A 22,429-nucleotide genomic window follows, 5' to 3' on the forward strand; every position below is an offset into this window, starting at 1 on the left:
GCAGCGTGCATGGGCCTTCTATCTCTAGGAGGTGCTGGTCCAACCCTTCTGAGCTTATATCCTATGGAACAGAGTCACGTCTGGTCTTAAGCTATCTACGGTTCGGCGGCTGCGGTTGATCTTATCAGCAACCGCGGAATTTCGTGTCGAGCACATACTACTGTCAGCAACAGGGTTTTTTTTTCAATGACACGTGACATCTCGGGATTGGCTAAATTATTTTGTGTCAAACTGAAATGGCTACGGTTAGCGTGCAAATTCGTTTCATAAATTGGATTATAAAATAGAAATATATTATAATAATAATTTTCAAGCAATTATATATGAAATTATTTAATTTTTTGTTGCAATATTTGCCGTTTGAAACTATTTCGGAGTTAAAGAAAGACCTACAAGTTAACTTATTTTAGACCGTTCTTACAATTCGCGACCAAATCGCAAATTTTTTTTATATATGATGACTGGCTACTTAAATAATATATTTTCGAAGCTTCAAAAGATTGGACATCAATTTAGTATTTTTTCTTTGTAATTCAAATAAATTTACAATTAATTAAATTTCTAATTAATATAAATTAATCATCTTAGTTTAATCAAAATAATTAATAATTATAATTTTGGGCAACCCCGTGTACCATGTGACAAAAAAATTAAGGGAAAAATTATATATATATATATTCTCCTATTTTTAAAAAAATTATTTCTGTTCATGGTTAGGGAAAAAAAATTTAGATAGAAAATCGCTGAATAAAATTTCCGAAAATTTCATTTTTGAAAAAATCTGCCTTTTCACGTTATGATTTCAAGTTCTTGAATTTGCTACCCTCTAAACTTAGTATCCTGGGCACTCTGAACCCATGAACATACGGCACTACCGCCACATGTACAGGAGGGGTATACAAATTTTATCCTTTCACCTCTCCTGCAATATTGCAGGAGGTGCGCCAAAATGCATGTTTGCTCCGGCTGACCAAGCATGTAGTTGCGGCCCTGTACGTCACTGTCTGTATGTTGTAAGGTATGCACAGGGTCGCAGTTTGATAATTTGTTAGCTGGGGCAAGCGTCCCCGTGTAATGTAGAAGTAGCGGTTAAAGGATGAATTCCCCCTCCAGTCTAGCTCCAGCGACAATAGACCCGTTCTCCTTAGTTGTAGCCCTGTGTGTGTAAATAAATGAGAAACTGCTTGAAAAAAAACATCGGGAGGTGTGAAATGTCTCAGTGCACTCTTCGATATTATCCGCATACAACGTTTGTCGAGACAATTTCTTTCATTGTGAAAACAACACATACACAGGCACATTCACATATGATACAACAATAAATACAAAAAAAACCAGTATAAATCAGTTTCCCAACATTTTTGTCCCATTGCCCCTTTCTTCAGACATTTTTTTCTCTCATCGCCCTCTACGCAATCTAACCAATAGGATCCTATGTTATACCCGTAGCTTCTACCGCCCCTTGTAACTTTCCATTGCCCCCAAGGGGGCGTTAACGTCCACGTTGAGAATCATTGGTGTAAATGAAAGTGAAACACAATTTAGCTCCTAGGGACATATTTTCTCTTGAGTGCATAGGGGAGAGCGGGGTAATGTCGAGCACTTAAGGGAAATCTCTAATTACTCAATTCCATAGAATTTGGTTTTTTGTAAGAGCTTACGCTGTTCGCAATTGCCCCGTGGGTCGGGGCAATACCGAACGGGGTCAGCCAAGTAAGGAATGTTTTATTCAAAATAAAATTGCCCCGTGGGTCGGGGCGATACCGAACGGGGTCAGCCAAGTAAGGAATGTAGCTTCCGTTACGCAGTTTTTATGAAATTAATTAATTTAATTACACTTAAATGGCATAATCAACTCTAGAATCAATTGTTACTGTGAAAATATACAACTAAATTGAACATAAAAAGTTAGCAATATTATAATCGATATAAATTTCATGTTCTAAAAATTTAAGTAACATTTGCATCTATGTTCTCATAAAATAGCAAAAATAACATCAACAATAGAGTTTGAACTGGCTTAGAACCTAACGCTGCCTACAGAAATCACCAAATAAAATTTTCTGCAGTCTCTGCACCACTGCACTTTGATTACATCTACCGAACAAAGTGTTCGAAATTACCCCAAACGACACCTCGTGGCAATTTCTCAATCTAACCTGGAAATGTACACAGCAATCAAACTGTCTTCCTACTTTATAAATAGCTGAAGAAACGTAGAATATAAATGATACCAAGCTCACTACTCTAAACGCGAACGTATTTTACTTATCTCTTATCCAAATTATCACCAATTTACCAAAAAAATCCCGGTTTTTACACACCACACGCAATAACACAGCTAGAAAGACATTCGACCACTTAATGAGTTCATGGTGGACGCCGTCAGGCTGCAACACTAATCAGGCCCCTCTAGATTCAAACAGTGCCCGAGAACAACGGTGTTCGGAATTTTCCCAGCTGTTCGTATATACATTATAACCCCGCTCTCCCCTACTTATATTTTTAATGAATGTTTCAAAAATATGATATGGAATTTGGAAATATAAAAATTTCTTCCTTGGTTAGATGTCTATTTTTACGTCTGATCATTTTTTATGAATTTATTACAAATGGTTGGCCCCTGGTAATTTATACTTTTTTAGATGAGGTAGTTATTGGTTTTTTTAGCCGCTATGAAGCTCCCTTGTTAGGACCCACGTCCTCTCACTTGCCGGGTGAGCGTACTAGACCACAAAGCCAACGAATTCTCTTTGCTTAGAGCTTGTGTGTGTTGAATGGGGCCGTACATGGACAGCCAGATCTAACTCAGGCCAAAGTTCAAAATTTCTGACATTGCCATCAGATGTCAATTTATCCGAAAATGATGTCACTCTCTGCTACGAAAGTTTTGACAGCAGTCCATGTTAGGTCCGACCGTCCATGTACGGTCCGGTTCAGTGTACACGAGCTCCAAGGAAAGATTTAGATGATCGTTGCCTTTGTAGTTTAGTGTGTTCGACCGTAAAGTGGAAGGACGTGGGTTCGATTCCACGTAAGAGCAGATGAATTTTTCTCTTTCCTAAATATATCTTCGCATCAGCCAGCTGTTAAAAAAAAAAAAAAACCTTCGTATGGATAGAGAAGTGTGACATCATCCTCGGAAAAAACTAAACTCTCACGACGGTCCCGGGTGGCGGAGAAGCTCGAGCTGCCTCTGGGAGGGGGACAGTGCTAATAAGATAATGCCTCACATGAGGACTTTCAAAATATCTATAGTAAAGCAAGCACACTTTGAAAGAGCTTCAAAACTTTCCGCAGAGTAGATAAGGCCCCTTTCACACGGAGCGGATGCGGATGCGGGTCCGGAAGAAGTTTTAACAATTAGAATATACTGCGCCTTTCAGACGAGCCGAAAAATCTCCGCATCTAGGAAATGTTCATGCGGGTCCGGACGTCGTCTGCATGTGTCAAAACCTAAGTGCGGGCTCCGCATCCGCACATAGAAGTTTTGACAATAGGTTTAAGGTCTGGACACACATATCCGCACCGTGCCCGACACGTGCGTCGGCCGAGTGTAGGTCATCACACGGTCAAAGAATAATTCTTTGCTAAGCAATGCAGCCGTTCACACATATCCGCACCGAAGCCGAGCACCGTCACCGCACCGCGTCCGCACCGTCACCAACTAGTTTATTTTATATTTTTACGGTGACGGTGCGGTCTCGGGAGAGAGAGAGAGAGCGCAGATTTTTTTTATAAAAGAGGAGAGCGCTCATTTATTTTATGTCGCTTCTCAATTTTCATCAATTGCTGAATTATTAATTCCATTTATTTCTTGATTTTAATCAATTTCTGCATTATTACTTTTATTAATTCTGAATTTTCAATAGTTCTGGAATTATTTCTTCCGTTAATTCTAAATTTTAATCTATTCCGAAATTATTTCTTTCATTAATTCTGAATTTTCATTGGTACTGAAATAATTTCTTTCAATTATTTTTAATCCATCGATTCTAAAGTTTTCCTTAATTTTTGTGTTAATTCACATTTGTGTAGTTATTATTTTTTTTTTGTATGGGGGGGGGTATTTCTTAGCGTTCGTGTATATTCAGTATGCCGATTCCCTCTTCCCACAAAATATATGAAATCTTGTTAAAGAGGGGGGGGGGGGTTGTCCTAAACATTTTTCGTGGCCCGAAATTGTTTAGACGCACCTGGCCTCGCTTCTGTGGTACTAGCGTAATATGTAGAAAACATATGGATAAACATTTTCACAACTTTGATGGGAAAACAAAGTTTAAAATAGAGTTCACATAGCTAGTTTTACATAGCATATAACGAAATTTTGTCGGGGAGATTTTTGTTAAAGTAATAATGTAAACTTGGAAAACTAACTGGGTTTAATTTCCGATGCTCTATAAATGAATTATTGTTTTGGTTTTAACATAAATTATATATATAAATAGAAAACGGTTCGAAAATTTTTGGGGTTTTTCTTATGGGAAAATATAGGAGACATTTTAAATTTGGTACTCACATCAGATGCAACATGTTAAGCCATAAATGCTTAACCCATGTCCTGTGCTCCAAATGCGGCCCTCGGAAGCATTTGATGTGGCCCGTGACAACAAAAAACAAAACAAGGCTCTCGAGTGGTCTCAAGCACATTTCAAAATCACTTGAGCGACTAACGGCACACCTCCAGTTCACTTAAGTGGATCGTGATACATTTGCAGATTATCCTATTTGAGTGGTTAGTGGCACATTTCCAGATCTCTCGAGTGGCCCGCGGCACGCTTGCAGATCACTTAAGCGGCACGTGCCGCTTCTTTTTAGATAATTTTGGAGGATCGAGACTCATTTCTGGATAACTTAAGAAGCCCGCGAAATATTTCAAAACAATGTGTGAAACACACCTTCCAAAAAGTCGAGCACCTTTGTGCTAAATATCTGACAAAGGTGTTTCAGCGACTGGGACTTTAGCAATGAGTGCTTTAAATTACTATCGAATACTGGTGAGGCTTTATCATTGAATCAAGCCCCGGCAAACTAAACACCCCAATTGTTATTGATTTTAATATCCATTTGCCATCTGCAGAGCAGCCAATTTTCAGTTTAGAAGATTCCGCGAACACACACACACACACAGAGTAAAAGATATGCTCGCTCTTTCGTACAATATGCTCCTGCTGAGCTGAGATACACTTCTCCGAGGTGTTATCGGAATTTGACACCACCTGCCCCTACAGATGATTATATTTATGATGGCCGTTGACTCTGAATAAAAAAAAAACGAGTGTGTAGGTGAGGAAGAGAGTACCGTTCTCCCCCACAGATTGTTTTAATTTCTATATGACTCTTTTTTTCTCTCTCCCCTTTTATCACTCCGTAAATAATCTCCTCTCTCCAAACTATAAACAAGAATGCATATAGTCAAACTAAGCAAATGGCCGTCTTTTTATTTTCAGCTGCATTAAATAGATCCTATCCTTTTTTGCGGGTTTGTCACATACAAAAAATCTATCGGAGATCAATCAAAAATAAAAAATTTATATACATGTATAGATTATTTACAGAAATGTTTAGAACAATTAATTATTGTTAATTTACGCTAGGGTTATTATATCCAAATCACTCTTGTTAATTAATTTACTGAACATTTTGATTACACCGAACCGGCTGCGTTAAAGACTTGAAGCAATCGACACAGCTTCGTAGTCAGCATACGGCAGCGACACGGGCAACACACGGAAAGGTGTGGTCTGAAGAGGAACGAGCCGAGCCGCGGCCAACTGACGCCCGAGCTACGGTCCTGGCACGGTGCGGATATGTGTGTCCAGACCTTTATTCGGAGCTATTCAGACGATGCGGATGCGAAGCGAATTCGTCCGCATCTTTGGCTACTTTTTGAAGGTGATTTTTCACGGAATTTTTTTAATTATTTGCCATAAATACCCTTAAAAACACCATATGATGGTCCCTGCTCATTAATATAATGTACCTACATATATCTATCCCTCCGTTTCCTTCTGAGATGGAGATATAGCAACTTCAACTGCCTTTTGTCCATATTTCACAATTTTATACAATAAAACCTGTCAACAACGGCCACTGACGGGACCAAAACTATAAGCCGTTCTGTTCATTACGAATATTTAATTGACTACATACTTTAATACCTTTTAAATTTAATTTAAAAATTTTAATTTTTTTCTTTTTAAATTTTTAAAATTATTTAAAAAATATAAATATCTGAAATATTATTTTAAATATTTGTTATTTTTTTAATTTTTTAACTTAATTTTTTTAAAATTAAAAAAAAATACTTTTATTAAACAACGTTATCCACATACGGTGTTCACTCAGGGCCGGATTAAGACGTTTGAAGACCCTAGCACTTGAATATTTTTGGTGGTTCCCCCGATACCTACGAGTATATTTTACTCGATATTCAGTCTATAAACTTAAAAAAATGAAATTTTATATTTCAGAAGTGACTAATCTAAGGATGGGATTTCACTCTAAAAGGTTTATGAAAGTTATTTTATAAAACTTGAAAAATGCAACCAATAAACACATCTGTTACATTCGAGAGAACTTAACTGATCCGCCTATTGGTTGCATTTTTCAAGTTTTATAAACGAACTTTTATAGTGTAATCCCGGCCTAAGACAGAATTGTGATGTGAATATTTCTAAGCACAGGCATTTTGAAAGTCTCTACCCCTTCCCTTTTTTACTACTTGCAAATTCTTTGATATCTCCTGAATTTTTTTTTCTTTTTTTTGGAACATCGAATGTTTTGGATGTTTTTGGAGAAAATTTTTCTTCCATATTTTTCCGAAAAGACGGATTTTTTTTCCAAAATATTTTGAAAATATTTGAAGACATTTTCTCCCATCGACTACTTGTGAGGATCGGAATGAAGACATATTTATTCCCATCTTTATTCTATGTGGCTCTAGATTAAACCACCAAAGAATGCCTCTAGGCACTGAATCAGGGGTGAAGGAGAAAAATAATTACAAAAATTGCGAAAAAAACAGTTTTTATGCACGAATTTCGAACTAGAGATGCGGGCGATTCATCCGCATCTTCAGTGCTCGTTTGAAAGGGTATGCGGACCCGCGTCCGCATCCGCTCCGTGTGAAAGGGGCCTAACCCAATTGTCAAAACTTCTGTGTGCGGATGCGGAGCCCACACTTAGGTTTTGACACATGCGGACGACGTCCGGACCCGCATGAACATTTCCTAGGTGCGGGGAAATTTCGGCTCTTCTGAAAAGCTCAGTATATTCCAATTGTTAAATCTTCTTCCGGATCCGCATTCGCTCCGTGTGAAAGGGGCCTAAGATCACCAGTAAATTGCGGCAAGGGGAATTACAGAATGTATGTACATCACAAATATCCCAGTTGAGCAACATTAAAAGCAGTTTAATTTAAATGAACTATTTTCCGCGGTATTCATCTGAATTATAGTACTCGCGGACACCCGGGAGTTGACAGGTTGAAAAACTCAGCAGTATAAGATGTACGGGGAGTGGTTGTCTAGGTTGATAAGATAGAGCGCTCGAGTGGCATGGTGGTAAGATGCTCGTCTACCACCGTGACGGTTGTCGTCAGGTCCCAAGTTCGATTCAGGGGAAGAGTGTAGATAAGAAGGATCGATTTTTATGACCTAAAAACCTTGAAAATATGACCTTGAAATTTAAAAATATGACCTTCCCAATATTTCATCTCTTCTTTTTTATTATTACTTCTTACCGTATTAAAATTTAAAAAAAATAAACAAAAAAAATCAGTTTTAATTAAAATCGTATTTTAATTTAAATTCTATCACCAGTTTCAAATGAAAACCACTCCTACCTTATGCACAATAATTGTTCTTCAAAATGTTCTAGAATCGCACTGAATTTTAGGAGATGCAGTTTCAAGTATTTAAAAATAATTTCTATTGTTTAATTTTTTCTACACACACACAAAATAGTTGAGGAAACTACGTTGCTAAGGTTTTTCTTTTTTTAAAACTCGGTAAAAATTACCAGATGGAGCAATATTTGAAAAAAAACGCTTGTCGTAAAGTAGACGTATAGTTTCTGCAAGCTCGTTGATTATTTCTCAAGCGGAATTACAATTTGCTGCACATTAAATCAGTTTTTGATGGTACTTTTAACATATTAAACAAAATAAAATGCAGTGGTATCATCGGTCTTTCTTCTTTCAAATCGAGCGCAACCCCTTTCTACCTCATTGGGCGATTTGTTACCATTGTATCCGCTTTCAGATGTGAGTTGTGCCGGTTTACGAAAAATTCACCGACAACAATTCACCGCCAGGAAAATTCACCGACCAACAATTCACCGGCTGAAAATTCACCGACAACAGTTCGAGGCGAGTCAGTAAGCGAGGGAGTGAGCGATTGAGTTAGTCAGTGAGAGAGGGAGTGAATGAATGAGTTACTGAGTGTTGTTCAATAAGCGAGTAAGTCAGTCCGTTAGTGAGTGAGCTACTCGGTGGATGAGTGATCTAGTGAGTGAGTGACCTGGTGAGTAAGTGTGTGAGTGAATGACCTGGTGAGTAAGTGTGTGAGTGAATGACCTGGTGAGTAAGTGTGTGAGTGAATGATCTAGTGAGTGATCCCAACGATATGGATGAAAGTTTTAATAATGACTTTATTAGAAGAAATTTAGATGATACCGAAGAAATTACAAATTGATGTTTGCACAATACAAGAGAGTATATACAATATATTATTCCATTAACTCTACGTTTCACTCAGAAACTTCTAATGAAACGTTAAAAGGAATAAAAAATAAAAGAATTAAAAGATGATAAAGTAAGTGGATACACGATGAATTAACCCCCTGAAATGCTTACAATCATCTCTTGTTATCACTTTGATGTTATAGAAAACATTGTTGATCATCAGTAACCAATGGAATTTTTTTATGATGAACTAGCTGTTACCCGCGACTTCACTTATGTGGCTGCAATATCGAATTTACTCAGCGATGATCCCCTCCATACCACTTAAACACCTCATGATCCCCATGAGTGATGAACTTTCAGAAATCCCGTTGTAGTGTGCGTATCTCCATCTATACATATAAAACTGATTTTCTATGTCTGTGTGTGTGTCTATGTTCTCTATACAAATCTACAATTTTAGATCGATCGTCATCAAATTTTGCATATATACCAAATGGGGCCCGACTTGAACGGTAGCTTACATTAAAATTTCATCAGAGCAGGGCGAATGCCTGAAATGGGCAAAACAACTGTCGAGCAACAATGGTTCCTGGGCCTTCGGAACGTTTACTTTGGTTACTGTGGTTCCCTAGCAATGCGTTTCAGACGTGAATATGCCTTCACAATGGTTTGTCACTTCTTTAACGCTGCCAGTATATATTTACAATAGTTTATGTCTTTATAATTGTTTGCCATTGAGGGTCAGGCAAAGGATGATCCCCATAGAAATCAGTGTTAAAATTGCCGATTTTACTGTAGAAATGCGGGAATTTAGTGGGGTTTCCTGCCACATCAATAATTTTAAAAATTGTATTGAATTCTTGATTTTTGAAACATATTGAGTTCGCTTAGAGATAAGAAGCCCACAAAATTAAATATGAAGTAATTAGCCGGACCTATTTTTGAGTTGGATATCCATGCAATAACATTGATTTCAACTTTTTATTTATATCCTCTCAAGCATGAAAATTAATGTCTCCGTATTGTTTTTAATGTTCAACTGCATAAATTCATATAGTGTAGGATGTTTTAAAATTAATTATGGGCCCGTAAAGTACATCGAAGAAATTCCACAGCTTTAACTAAGCATTTTTAGAAGCTGAAATAGGCAGATGGATAACTTGAAGTTCAAGGGGGGTAGGGGGGGGGGAGAATCGAAATACCTAGCTCCCCTTAAAAAAGAAGAAATATTCATTTCTACGTTTCTTTAAATCTAGATTTGTTTCTTTCATGAGTAGCGCAGGGAGTCGCCATAATGGTTAACTTAAACACGGTTTGTATGTTCCTCAAAGAAAGCTGGAGATATCACGTGATACAAAAAGCCTCGTTGAAGAAAACCCGTTCAGCGCCGGGTATTATACAGGGTGGTAACTATCGACCGCCCAATAATTACACACGTGATTCCTTGTGAAAAACTAATACGGAAAAGTGTTTTCCGTTTTTTGATCTGACCCATAATTAATGAGTTATAACGCTTTGAAAATTGATGACTTCACTTAAAAATCCGACCAAATTCACCAAATGTATAACTTGACGTTTTAGACAATGCTAAAAATGTATTAATCCTGCTATACAGGAAACGAAAGAGATATAAAAACTAGTTTTTTTCCCTCGCACTTTTCAGGAAAGAGAAAACATTTTTTTAACAAGTCAGAACAGGTTGTTTGCAGAGGTTATAGATAAGCGTTAGTTGTTTTGTCTTATTCTCCAGAAAGTACTGCGTCTAATTATTTATTGTTATAATTTCTAATTTGATGGCATTCATCATACATGAATATTGTTACTTGCGCCTTATATTAGGTGAGTGCCACGGATCAGCCTTGCAAGAAGCAAGGTTATACAGTCAACGGTATCCAACGCGAAAGCACCCAGACCATAAAGTTATTTTGTGACTGGACCGCCGATTGCACGAGTCAGGGTTTGTATTACCGCAACCAAACGTAGACGCTGGGCCAGTATCGTCCGGAAGAACTCCGGCTTTCGAAGATAACGTTGTCGTCGGTTGAATCGGATCCAACGACCAGGAGTCGAGCGATCACACGAAAATAAAATTCAAGTCACGTAACGGTCTTAAACGTTTTGCACGATGAGTTTATGCATCCGTATCATTACGACGGGTACGAGTACAAGAACTTTCATCAGATGTTTATCCGCGAAGGTAAGAATTCTGTCAATGGCTGCTTCAACACCATTCCAATGACAGCACTTTCCTAAATAGGATTCTATGGACTGACGAAGCAACATTTACTCGTGAAGGTGTCTTTAACAGCCATATATCAGGGATTTTTCAAATCCCTATGCAACACGTCCAAATGCTCATCAGGTTCGTTGGGGAATTGAAGTTTGGTGCGGCATTATAAACAACAATCTTCTGCGACCATATCTGCTTCCACAACGTCTGATTGCTGAAAACTACCTCGTTGACCTTCCCTTGGCTATCCTGCGAAATCTTTGGCTGCAGCATGATGGGGCACCGGCCCATCACGCATCGAATGTCCGTGAGTGGTTAAATCAAGAATACCCAAATCGGTGGATTGGCCGCGGTGGCCCAATACAGTGGCCTGCTAGATCCCCTGATCTAAACCATTTAGATATTTCTATGGGGCCATCTTAAAGCACTTGTGTATAGGCATACGCTTGACTCGCAAGAAGACCTCGTAGCCGTCTTGCATGTGGCAGTGACACCGTCCATGCTAGAGCGGGTTCAGCTCTCCATCCCACGCAGTGCTTCTGCATGTTTCTCAATGAACGGAGCACATTTTGAGCACTTACTAATGTAAGATGCAATCTTCCTTTTAGCCACTGTGGTGGTTGAGTGATCATAGTGACGGACTCGCATCTCGAGGTCCCGGGTTCAAACCCCACCGTCGCCACAGTGGTGGTCGGCTGTACTTAGTTTTCTGTGGTTCCCAACTTCGAGGTGCGAATGCGAGCCGATCTCCCGTTAAAAAGTCTCGCAAAAGATAGCAACAGGCCTCAAATGGTACAAATATTCAATCATTACACTTCACTCACAATTTAAAATATAGATGACAGCATTGAAACGTCAGACACAACGCTACGTACTCAATCAGACTGTCAGTCACACACACTCACGTTCCCGGCAGAACTCACTCGGTAGTAAATTGGCCATAGCGATAGATCGAAGTTTTGTTCGGTTTGAGAGAAAGAAACTTCCTCTTACCAAACTGACCTTAAAAAATGTTGAGAGTGATGAAATGATTCTTCAAAGTTGTTTTTTCGAATAAGACTGGCTCTAATAACTACCATAAATCTAAATGTTTGAGAATTAAACATTGTGATTAAAATATCAAAATTTTAGGCCTGAAAATAAAACATTTTTATGTTTATAAGGGAATTTTAATGGTTTTGGGGTATATTAGGGCGGCTGATTTCAAAACTGCTGATGGTTTCGGTACAGTATCAATATTTCAATGTAGTCTGCAGCCACTAATTTTTACGGAGAAATTTTTCTTTTCAATTTTTATTCACTTTCCTATTTTATTCAACACATTATCACATTTATATCGTTACCAGACATCAGTGATCTTTATGTATTGATATTAAGTTTAGTGGGCGCGGTAGCCCAGGTCGATAAGATACTCGCCTTAAAGTACCAAAGGATGTGTCGCGAGTTCGATACCCGGTTTGTTCTCGGCAGAAACTTTCCTGACGCAGGGGTACAACAGAAACGGCGACATGACCACAGAAAAAGATTGCTACCGCAGTTAGTTCTGAATTCGAGGGGTTAGCGCACCAACCTCTCGATGAGTATAAAAAAAGGCTGCCGTTCGGAATCGTCAATAAATTGCCCGGTCTAATTAACTCTCGTATGCAGAAAATGACCGTGGTGTGACAAAAATGATCAAATGATGATTAAGTTTATAAATGATTCACACACACACACATACATATAGTACAGTTCCAATTTGATTTGCATGCTGGCCTGAGCGGATCGAGAGCTCGCTGTTGGGAGAGGGGGATTTAAAAATAAAATAATGTTATCTTATGATATAAAAAATATAAATAAAATGAACCAGTCACTGTGAATAGGGTGACCATACCTCCTTCATTTTGTTCCGTATTTTCCGGAATAGTCTCGTTATTTCTTTTATTTCTCCGTCCCGAATTTTTTTTTTTAAATGTAGTGGTTTTTCCTATTTTTTAGTCAGTTTTTTCTTGAATTTGTTATTTAATCATAAACTTGTTAATACAGGTTGTAGTGACCGGGTGATAAGGAGCACTCGACAAAAATGTATGCAGGAAAACACAACGGGGGTTTTAATCCATTAATGTGAACTTATTAATACATTAGAAACTAATCACAATGCAGTTAAACGTACAGGCACGCGAACACACATGAGCATCACCGCGGAAGACAATGAAAAACAAGCAAGCAGAGCGCCCGCTACGGGGTTGCACAGGATATATATAGACATACAAAAATTCCAGTGGCACCACCTAAGGTTTATAAACACAAATATGCAACACAGGTCATTTTCAACGGATTAATTGAATGCAATATTATCATAGAAGTTCCGAAAATTTCATGAATTATCGCATTTTGCTTCCCCCTCCCCCAATAGATACGCGTTTTGCTTATGGTATTACCATCGAAATTCAACTTTCATTCACTCAAAAACTAGAGCCGATCTGGTAAAACCAATGTCAGATTCAAAATCAGTGCTCCAAAAACACCCTAAAATCACTGAAATATCCCTGAGAAAAAGAATCAGAGTTGAATAGTGTGAATCAACAGAAGAATTCGAAACACCAAAAATTATTTTGAATACGTCAATTCGTAACGTAATAAGTTTGATTAAAAGTTTCTGATTGAATCGTTATTATTTTACTGTTTCGACTAAGGCACACCTTCGTCAAGCTACCATTTTTACATCCCTCGTTGAAGCTTTTTACAAGCAACAGTTACGATGAAAGTTCAAAAAAACCAAAAAAAAAAAAACTTCCGTTTTATTTATCAACACTGTTATCTGATTAAAACAACGACGTAAAATAATGATCGCGCAGTAAACACGTACGCACTGGATACACCTTCCTCAGAAAATTAGACTCAATAGTGAAGGTAAAAAAATTACACATTTTGGCAAAAAAGTATTGATTTGGTTAAAAATTTTTCAAAGAGATCTCATTTGGCTAACATGGTACAAATCCCCCGATAAATTTGCCAACATAGAAGACGAAGCTAACACGTAAGCGATGCTTAATAGCAAGGTTATAGTATCACACTACATGGAGAGAAAAAGTGTGAATCGTGAAGGAAGAAGGCCGAACTTGGCTTCTAATGGGTTTGAATATTTTAGCTCATTTTTAACACTAGAACCGCGGCACTTTCGGTATACCTAGAACCGCGGACTGGGTCAAATTGACCCAAACTTTGAAAAAACAGTGTTTCATAGCGAAAACAGGATATTTGTTTTTAGTTTCTGGGTTTCTCCCTACTCTTAATCATTGTTGCTTAATTGCGTATTCATAATGGAAAATTATATTTGTTTATGAATATAAAATGGGCTTCAAAATTAGCTAAAAAAATTATGTAATTCAGTAAAACTAAGATTTAGTATACATTATTTACTTTATTCAGTCCAAAAAAGATTTTTCAGTAATCCCATAATGTGACAAAGATGTAAAATAAGCGTGTCAAATTGAGCATGAAAATGTCTATAATATAATTCTGTCATATAAGTATTGATTTCTTACTGATAGTGGAATTTATGATGAGCAGTTGAGCAATTTTTTTTTTCAATAGTCTTTCACATTCATCGCATGTTGAAGGTGCACAAACCATGCAAAAATTAACAGTTTCGTTTTCACATTTTTATGTTACCTGACATATCAGACTCGTTTATTATTTTTTTTCGTTAATTTTTATTTATTACTATTGTTATTATTATTTTGATCGCTCACGAACAGATACATGATCAAGAGCGCACAAACGTTTCCTTTTGCGCAAGGGCAACACTTATGATGAACACAGCTCTTCAATAAGATTTTAGAGGAACTGCTTTCAAAAAATGGTTCTGGCCTGTACTGCTCTATACAAAATACAGGAATATTTTTATAGTGAGATCCAGGATGTTATAGAAAACGTCTATGATGCCGAATATTTTCTGGTCATTTGATCGCTACAACTACGATCGTTACACTTTGTTGAATGGTAGTGTGAAATGGTTTCTGTATGTGCGTGTGAGGAAGCATTTTGGGGCTAACTACTTCCAATATCGACGGCCAGATGAAGCGCGCTGAGTAATGAAAAACTTATATCGCGTTCTTTCCTTGATAAATTGCCATTGTGGCATCATTGTTCCATACAACTGTTGTTTCACTATCTTTATTTTGTGAGATAATATTGCTCTTGGATTTCGTCTCATCGTCTCTACTAAGCTCGTATTTCTTGGCTTTTAGCATTTGAGCCAGCTTCAGTGTAGTGAAAAGAGGTGTCGGATGAGGCATTTCTGCCCTTGTTCTCAAATGGCTTGATCAGTTGCATCACTATGTGCTCTAAAAGAGAAATCGTTGGACGCTGATACTTTCCAAGGTTTCGAAATCCGTGCAAAACATATTTGGTGCAAGCGAGAAGCTTACTCTTTTTCTGTGACATCGTTTGCCTACAGAAATTTCAACTACACGTTTTTTCTAGAGATAAGCTTTTACTCTCCCAAAATCTTCATTGAGTCCCGTCAGAATTCCAGGTATTCAAGTTTACAAAGGAAAAAAATATTTAGCTCTACTTGTGCCATTACCCCATTGAAAAAAAATAATCTGCTCTGACAATGAATTGGCATTGACCTTGAAAGACCTTTATCCTTCACTATCTTCATTTACAAAAAATTTTAGAAAGGGTAACCACTTCCAAGAAAATTCTACACCCTTTTTTTCCTATAGATAGTACGTTGGGTCAAAATGACCCAAACCGCGGTTCTAGGTATAAGTGCTTATAACTGTGAAACACGAAATGTGAAGATAATAAAATTTTCGTGAATTAATATTCATATAATATCATGAAAAGTCACGAAATTTTATTAACATCTGCGTGTAAGTTTTTGAGATAAATGAGAACGAAGTTTGATTTGGGTCAAATTGACCCACTCCGCGGTTCTAGTGTTAAGAAGTGACAACACGCTGCTGGCGGAGAAATGCACTTTGGTTCGGTGTTTGGCATATAACTGACCATTAGAAAAATGACACGTCACAAACTTTTGAAAGCTTATAACTCAATATTCGTCCTATCGAAAAACGGAAAACACTTTTCGATATTAGTTTTTCACAAGGAATCACGTGTGTAATTATTGGGCGGTCGATAGTTACCACTCTGTATATAAAATAACATGTCCTGACTGATTCATCATCGCCAAGCCAAAACCGCTGAAGCTATAAATATCAAATTTTGTGAATAGTTTTGTTTCACGACGTGAAGACTCACAAAGAAAGGATTTTTTCATATCCGACCCCTAACGGTGGTCATACGTTGAAATCACGCCGAGCCGAAACCGCTGAAGCTAGAAATATGACATTAGGTCAATATTGTAATTTTGTAGACAATATAATATAGAACAATCGGATTTTTTAATAATTTATGAAACTACTAGGTTAAAAACTAACTAACCAATTAACTCACTCCCTCACTCACTTGGTCACTCGCTCAATCACTTACTCACTGGGTCACTCACTCAATCACATACTCACTAGGTCACTCCATACTCACTACGTCACTCACATACTCACTAGGTCACTCCATACTCACTACGTCACTCACATACTCACTAGGTCACTCCATACTCACTACGTCACTTAAATACTCACTAGGTCACTCCATACTCACTACGTCACTTAAATACTCACTAGGTCACTCCATACTCACTACGTCACTCACATGCTCACTACGTCCCTCACATACTCAATACGTCACTCACTCGCACACGGACTCATTAGCTCCCTCACTAACGGACTGACGTACTCGATTATTGACAACTCAGTAACTCATTCACTCACTCCCTCTCACTGACTCAGTAACTAAATCGCACATTCCCTCGCTAACTGACTCGCATCGAACTGTTGTCGTTGAATTGTTAGTCGGTGAATTTTCCTAGCGGTGAATTTTCTGGACACGAGTTGTACCGCATATGTGTACAACTCGTGTTGTACACATATGTTCTATATGTAACTGATAGATGATGTACTTAACCGTCTCCGTGCGCATAGGCGTATGCAGAATTTTCTAGAGGGGGGGGGGGTTCAGATTTTTTCCCTTCTGGGGGGGGGGTTTCGTTTTTTCCTGCAAAATAACACTTTAATCTTGGCTCGTCCCTTGCGTACGCCAATGTCCGTGTGTATCTAGTGTTGTGCGTGAGGTTGGTGCTGCCATCTGTATTTCGAATTATGAGTGAAGTGTGATGTTTGAATATTTGTACAGTTGTAGACAGAGCCGCCACAAGGGGGGGGGGGGTGTCTGGTGCCCTGTGCGTGGACTAGAAAGAGCACCAAGTTTGCTTTGTTCGTTCAAAAGTACGAGGAAGAGGTGCCAAAATGGGTGTCTACTTGCTTCCTGCGACAGTGTCAATTATTGTGATTGGTTTTGGTCATGGTTGTAAGACTTTTTATGAGGCTTTTCAAAAGGGACATCGACTCAAATTTGTATCTGAAGCTGGAGAACGACAGAAAAAACCAACTTCAGCCAACCACCACTACGCTACTACTGGAATTGGAACTCGGGTCCTTATGATACGAATCGCTCATGATGCCCATTTGACAGCACACGCCACCATTCGTGCAGAAAATATTCTGCCCAAAGTCCTGGGAAAATTTCCGTAACTTTTTTTCACTCTGAACACTTAAGTTTAGGCAGCGAAAGAATTAAGTCTTCCCTTCCTGACAAAAATTCCTATGTTTAGGCATCATTGAAAATGCATTAACGGGAAGATTTCGAGTATCCAAGTATATGACATCTTTCGCAAGTGCTTGGCGTGTCATTTACAAAACATAGCAAAAGGATCCTCCGAGAAAAAAAGTGGCTGCTGGGAAGGAAAAATTTTTTTCTCGAAAAAAAAAATTATCTTTCACTACATCCAAGTAAAAAAGTGTGTGTATACTATATTTCTGAAGAAAATGCCTACAGAGAGATGACCAAAAGAAACTATTGCTTCAGAATTCATAAAATATGACCAATACCTCGAAAATGCTCAAAATATGATGTCCTAATAATAAGATATTTTCCTTAACGCGCTAGAGGCGACCACAGATAGACATTTGCAACCTAACTCGTTGACGGGTAAATTGCTTATAGCGATATGGCCGGAGTTGGTGTGTGGGGTGAAGTAGGTTGATAAGATACTCACCTACTTTGTCATTGGGCGTTCAAATGTGTCGTGAGTTCGTTCTAGTCAGAATTTTTCCTGACGAAGAGGTACAACCTCTCGGCGAGAAAAAAAAAGTTAAAAGCTGCCGTTCGGATCCGGCAATAAACTATACCCTCTTCAGAAGCGACTCGCTGCAGTGTTGAGCATGTTGAACATTGTCAGAGTGCGCATGCGCGTGATTGGCGCGTGTTCCTCTGTTGACTGTTGGTTGGCGCCAACATATTTCCTCTGGAGCCTTTTATTAATAGATATATTTAATTCTACTATTAACCTACGTCGTCCGTAATTTGTGCAGTGGTTAGTCCATGGAACACACGTGGTGAAGGTTGTGGGTTCGATTCCCTCTCAAATCCAACTGAGACATTTTATTTTTTTCCTCATTACCATCTTCGTTTCTTGATCTTAAATTTCTATTATTAAATTTATATTATTTTCCGATTTAATCCAAATGCGGTTCAGCTGCATCAAGTTGATAATAATGACGGCCCAATGAGGCTAGGCCCTGCTATCATTTATGTATCAGGCATTGGGAGCCGATCCATTCCTTTGTTATTGGTTCATAATGAAAATAAATTCATTAGGAAACCGAAACATAAAATTTTGCGTTGCGGCAAGCCGCTGTATTTATTTTGCATGTCGGTATCATTATTATATTACAGTCATACCTCGTTAGTGCGTCACCCGGTTAACACGTCACTCCGCTTACCGGGTCACTTTTTGTAAGTCAAAATTGCCCTCATGCAGGAATTGGCACAGCTATGGCTTACTCTGCTTAACGAGTCACTCCGCTTACTAAGTCATATTTTTGCTCTCCCAAGAGTGACTCATTAACGAGGTTTGACTGTATATATCATTATTATTATATTATATATCATTATTATTATGATCATTATATTATATTAATATTAAATTATATATCATTTTAATATCATCACGTGAGTCGTCTTAACGCATGGTCCACCCGGGCACCTCAAGAGAAGAGAGAGGCCTCACAAAAATGAGATCTGGTTGAAATTTTCGAAAAAATGCCAGGTAGGGCCTCAGAAAAATCACTTGGCCCGGGAGCCCACGATGCTCTTATTACGGTTTTATATTATAGACGTCATGACAAAATAAAAGCGAAATCGTTACTGAACCCTGGTCTTCGGCGATAAGTTGCCAAACGTAACAGCCGGAGACACACTTTACTCGAAGAAATCACCTCGTCTCGTATCACGCATGCGCTTTCTGACAATGTTCAACCTGCTCAACACTGCAACACGAGACACTCGTCCCTCTTCACGCTCCTTTACTTTTAATGGATTTTAATGATTTTAAATGGTTTTTCAATGATTCTGTTTTCAAGTTAAGACTTGAGGTGTGCGCAAAGGTACCTAACTCAAATGTTGCTAGTAAAGATATCGACCTAAGTTATTTAATTAATTAATTTTTCCAAAAAATATTTTAAAAGGCGTTTTGACACAATAAATATAATCGAAATTTTTTTTTCGATGGTTAGTTTTGGCTCAAATTTGAAGAGGATACGTCCGGGGCCTTCGTGATTTTTCCCTTCTATATGAAGGGAAAGAAGGGAAAAATCACGAAGCCTCCCCCCCCCCCCGATACGTCCCAGTCTAATTAGCTCTTGTGTGCAGAAGAGTGACCGTGGAGAGAAATATCGACAAGTAGAATTTTACGTTATGCTGACACGAATTGGACGTATGTAATACTGTGTAGTGCATAGGGAGATATTTTAGGGATCGAAATGAAAATATGTCTTTGCAACCCTGCCATATGTCCGGCATGTCACACATTTGGGAATCATCACCATAAACTAACAAGAGGAAAGACCGATTGTTTGTCTTACACAGAGTGTCACTTTGTTTGAAGCCGAACCTTAAAGATAAACTTTTTAGAGAACAACTTGTTCTTTTTATTTCAGGGAAGGTTGTGTCATTTCAACCAAAAACGAATATATTACTAAAACTTCCCTACAAGCATTTGATTCGCGTTAAGCCAGTTAGTCTCGAGTGCTGCCGAGCGTTAGCTAGTGTCCCAGTAGTGCAGTGGTAAGATGCTTGTCTACCTCCATGAACACTGTCCACAGGTTCGATCTCGATGAAGAACATGAAATGGCACCTTCATTTACTACCCAACTTGATCTGTAGTAGATTGCTGTATGGCGGAATGATCGGAGTTGGTGAGCGGTAAAGTAGTAGTTAGTCTTCACAGAGGTTCGACTGTATATAAATATTTATTGGCTTTGTTATACCAAAAATAGTAGTTTAATCGTCATTGTCTTAGTTACTTGTCGTAGCTAATTGTTTAAAATATTGTATCTTTATTACTTTCACATAGTCATTACGAATTTTATATTGATAAAATGCATATATATATATATATATATATATTGTAAATAAAGTGAATAGCGAATCTACTTAAAAGTAAAAAAATATGAGTTTACCTGCTGTGCTCTCATGCATCTCAAAAAAGCAAATGATCACTGTCAGAATCCAGAAAGCTGGTTTCAAAGAAATGATATACATCGCTAGCAAACGCATCTTGATTATTAGAAAGTTTTTTTTTCGGTATTTTCTAAAATAAACTTTCAACACTGCTGGATATTATGAACATTTCAATCTTCTTCAACAAGAGTGTAAGCAGCCATTATATATTTCTTAATGTTCACTGCAAAATGTGGCCTGGCATTCATGTACCTGAATTTTACAGATGATGTTTGATGACTCTTCGAAAGGCAGTTTCATTCCTTCACTGAGTTCATCATATAAAAAAAGAAAAAATATTTTTTTTTATCAACAATTACATAGTCCATATCATGGTAAATGTTCAGTAATCAGATGAAATCTGGAATAATGTATATGCCCAGTCTAAATATTTATTGAATTCAATAACCTATTTTCTGCGCTCGCGAAAAAAAAGTTCTACTACGGAGTGCTTCTCACACAGATCTGTTGCGCTGTAGAATAGGGTGTGGTCATTTCCAGATGAAGCGGTAGAGGCTCATAATGTTTTCATATTGATCCAGTTCATTACATATTCTTGTTGGCTACAATGCCAAATAACGGGGTAGGGAAAGAAGAAAGCCTTATGATTTTGAATAAAAAAACCACATTATTCAGAAAAATTAGTAATGCGCTGAAATGGCAAAAAAAAAACAACCGCAATTATAACTTTCGACAAATTTTCTAACCCATTTACTTAATGTGGGCAAATTTACAAGAGTTTACCCTCAGAAAATGTTTATTGAATTGCGAAGCACTCAAGAAATGATGAACTCGGAAAATTTGTTGATCCTAAGAGTACAAACATAATGCACGCTGGTTTCCGATTCTGCATGTCGGAGCCGTTGCTGTTTGGTTAAAAACATGAATTTTAGGTTTTTTACCTAATACGTAACGGCGTCGACTCGCAGAATCGGAAACCAGCCTGCACTACGTTAGTACCCTAAGAAAGGTATTATTTCTTGGACTGAGTATTTAAGATACACTCATATCCAGAAGTTCAGCAGAATTGCTGTTCACGTTGATGTCTCAGGAAATCTGCATCAGAAAGGAAGGAAACGCGGTATGTTGGTGTAATAGGGTTATAGAAGAAGAATGAAATGCAAAATAATGATAACAATGACATTAATATCGCAAAAAAAGCATTGCAAGTAAAAGTTTCACAATACGAGGGCCACCTTTAGTGAAGCGATTAGGGTGTAAAAGCGGACGGTGCAGATGCGGACATGTCGGAGATCGGGGCAAAATTGGACATTTTATGTTTACCAATTGTGATCGGTTTGAAAGAAAGAAAGAAACTTTACCAATAATTAAACGATCATCGATGAGTAATTTTGGCGATTTTCAAGCTACGTTCTCTGATCACGGAAACAGTCACATAAAAAAAACGGGTCAAAATTGGACATTTTACGTTTATTATTAATTACAATTATTGGCGAGTTGTGCTGGTGATTTTTTTGAGCTACATTTTCTACAGTTGCTGAAAAGGGGGAAAATTTGTTTCTGAAATGTTTCAAGAAGAATTTAGGTATGTCGGCTGCTGGAACCCCATAGGAGATTGTACTATGAAGAAGAATAAATTGATTGAGAGATTGGAGGATTAATAAATTGTCACCTTGTCTTCTGAGAACGTCTCTTTCAGACATTATCGTAATTCAATGAAGGAGCTATGGCAAAGACTTCTCTTTTCTTTGCAGAAGAAAAAGAAAACATACGTACTATAATACAGTAGGACCTCTCAAAAACGGATTCCTCGGAACCTAGGTGATTTTGGATTAGGGAAGCTTCCGGATTATGGATCAATTTTTATTTATTCCCTAATTTTT

The 22,429-nt window shown here is 37.9% G+C and overlaps 1 protein-coding gene across 1 annotated transcript in view; it reads right to left on the reverse strand.

Moving 5' to 3' along the window:
- Window positions 1-21,067, reverse strand: part of LOC149080492 (uncharacterized) — a 137,114-nt gene extending 116,047 nt beyond the window's left edge. The window contains exon 1 of the mRNA XM_089238660.1: window positions 20,546-21,067. Within this exon, the coding sequence (XP_089094786.1) occupies window positions 20,546-20,642 (97 nt within the window). The 5' untranslated portion in view covers window positions 20,643-21,067. The remainder of the gene's footprint in view (window positions 1-20,545) is intronic.
- Window positions 21,068-22,429: the final 1,362 nt, after the last annotated feature.

Source organism: Pholcus phalangioides, unplaced genomic scaffold (assembly GCF_987345545.1).
Source record: "Pholcus phalangioides strain wild (caught in Gottingen) unplaced genomic scaffold, Ppha-v1.0 ptg000011l_1, whole genome shotgun sequence".
NCBI lineage: Eukaryota > Metazoa > Arthropoda > Arachnida > Araneae > Pholcidae > Pholcus > Pholcus phalangioides.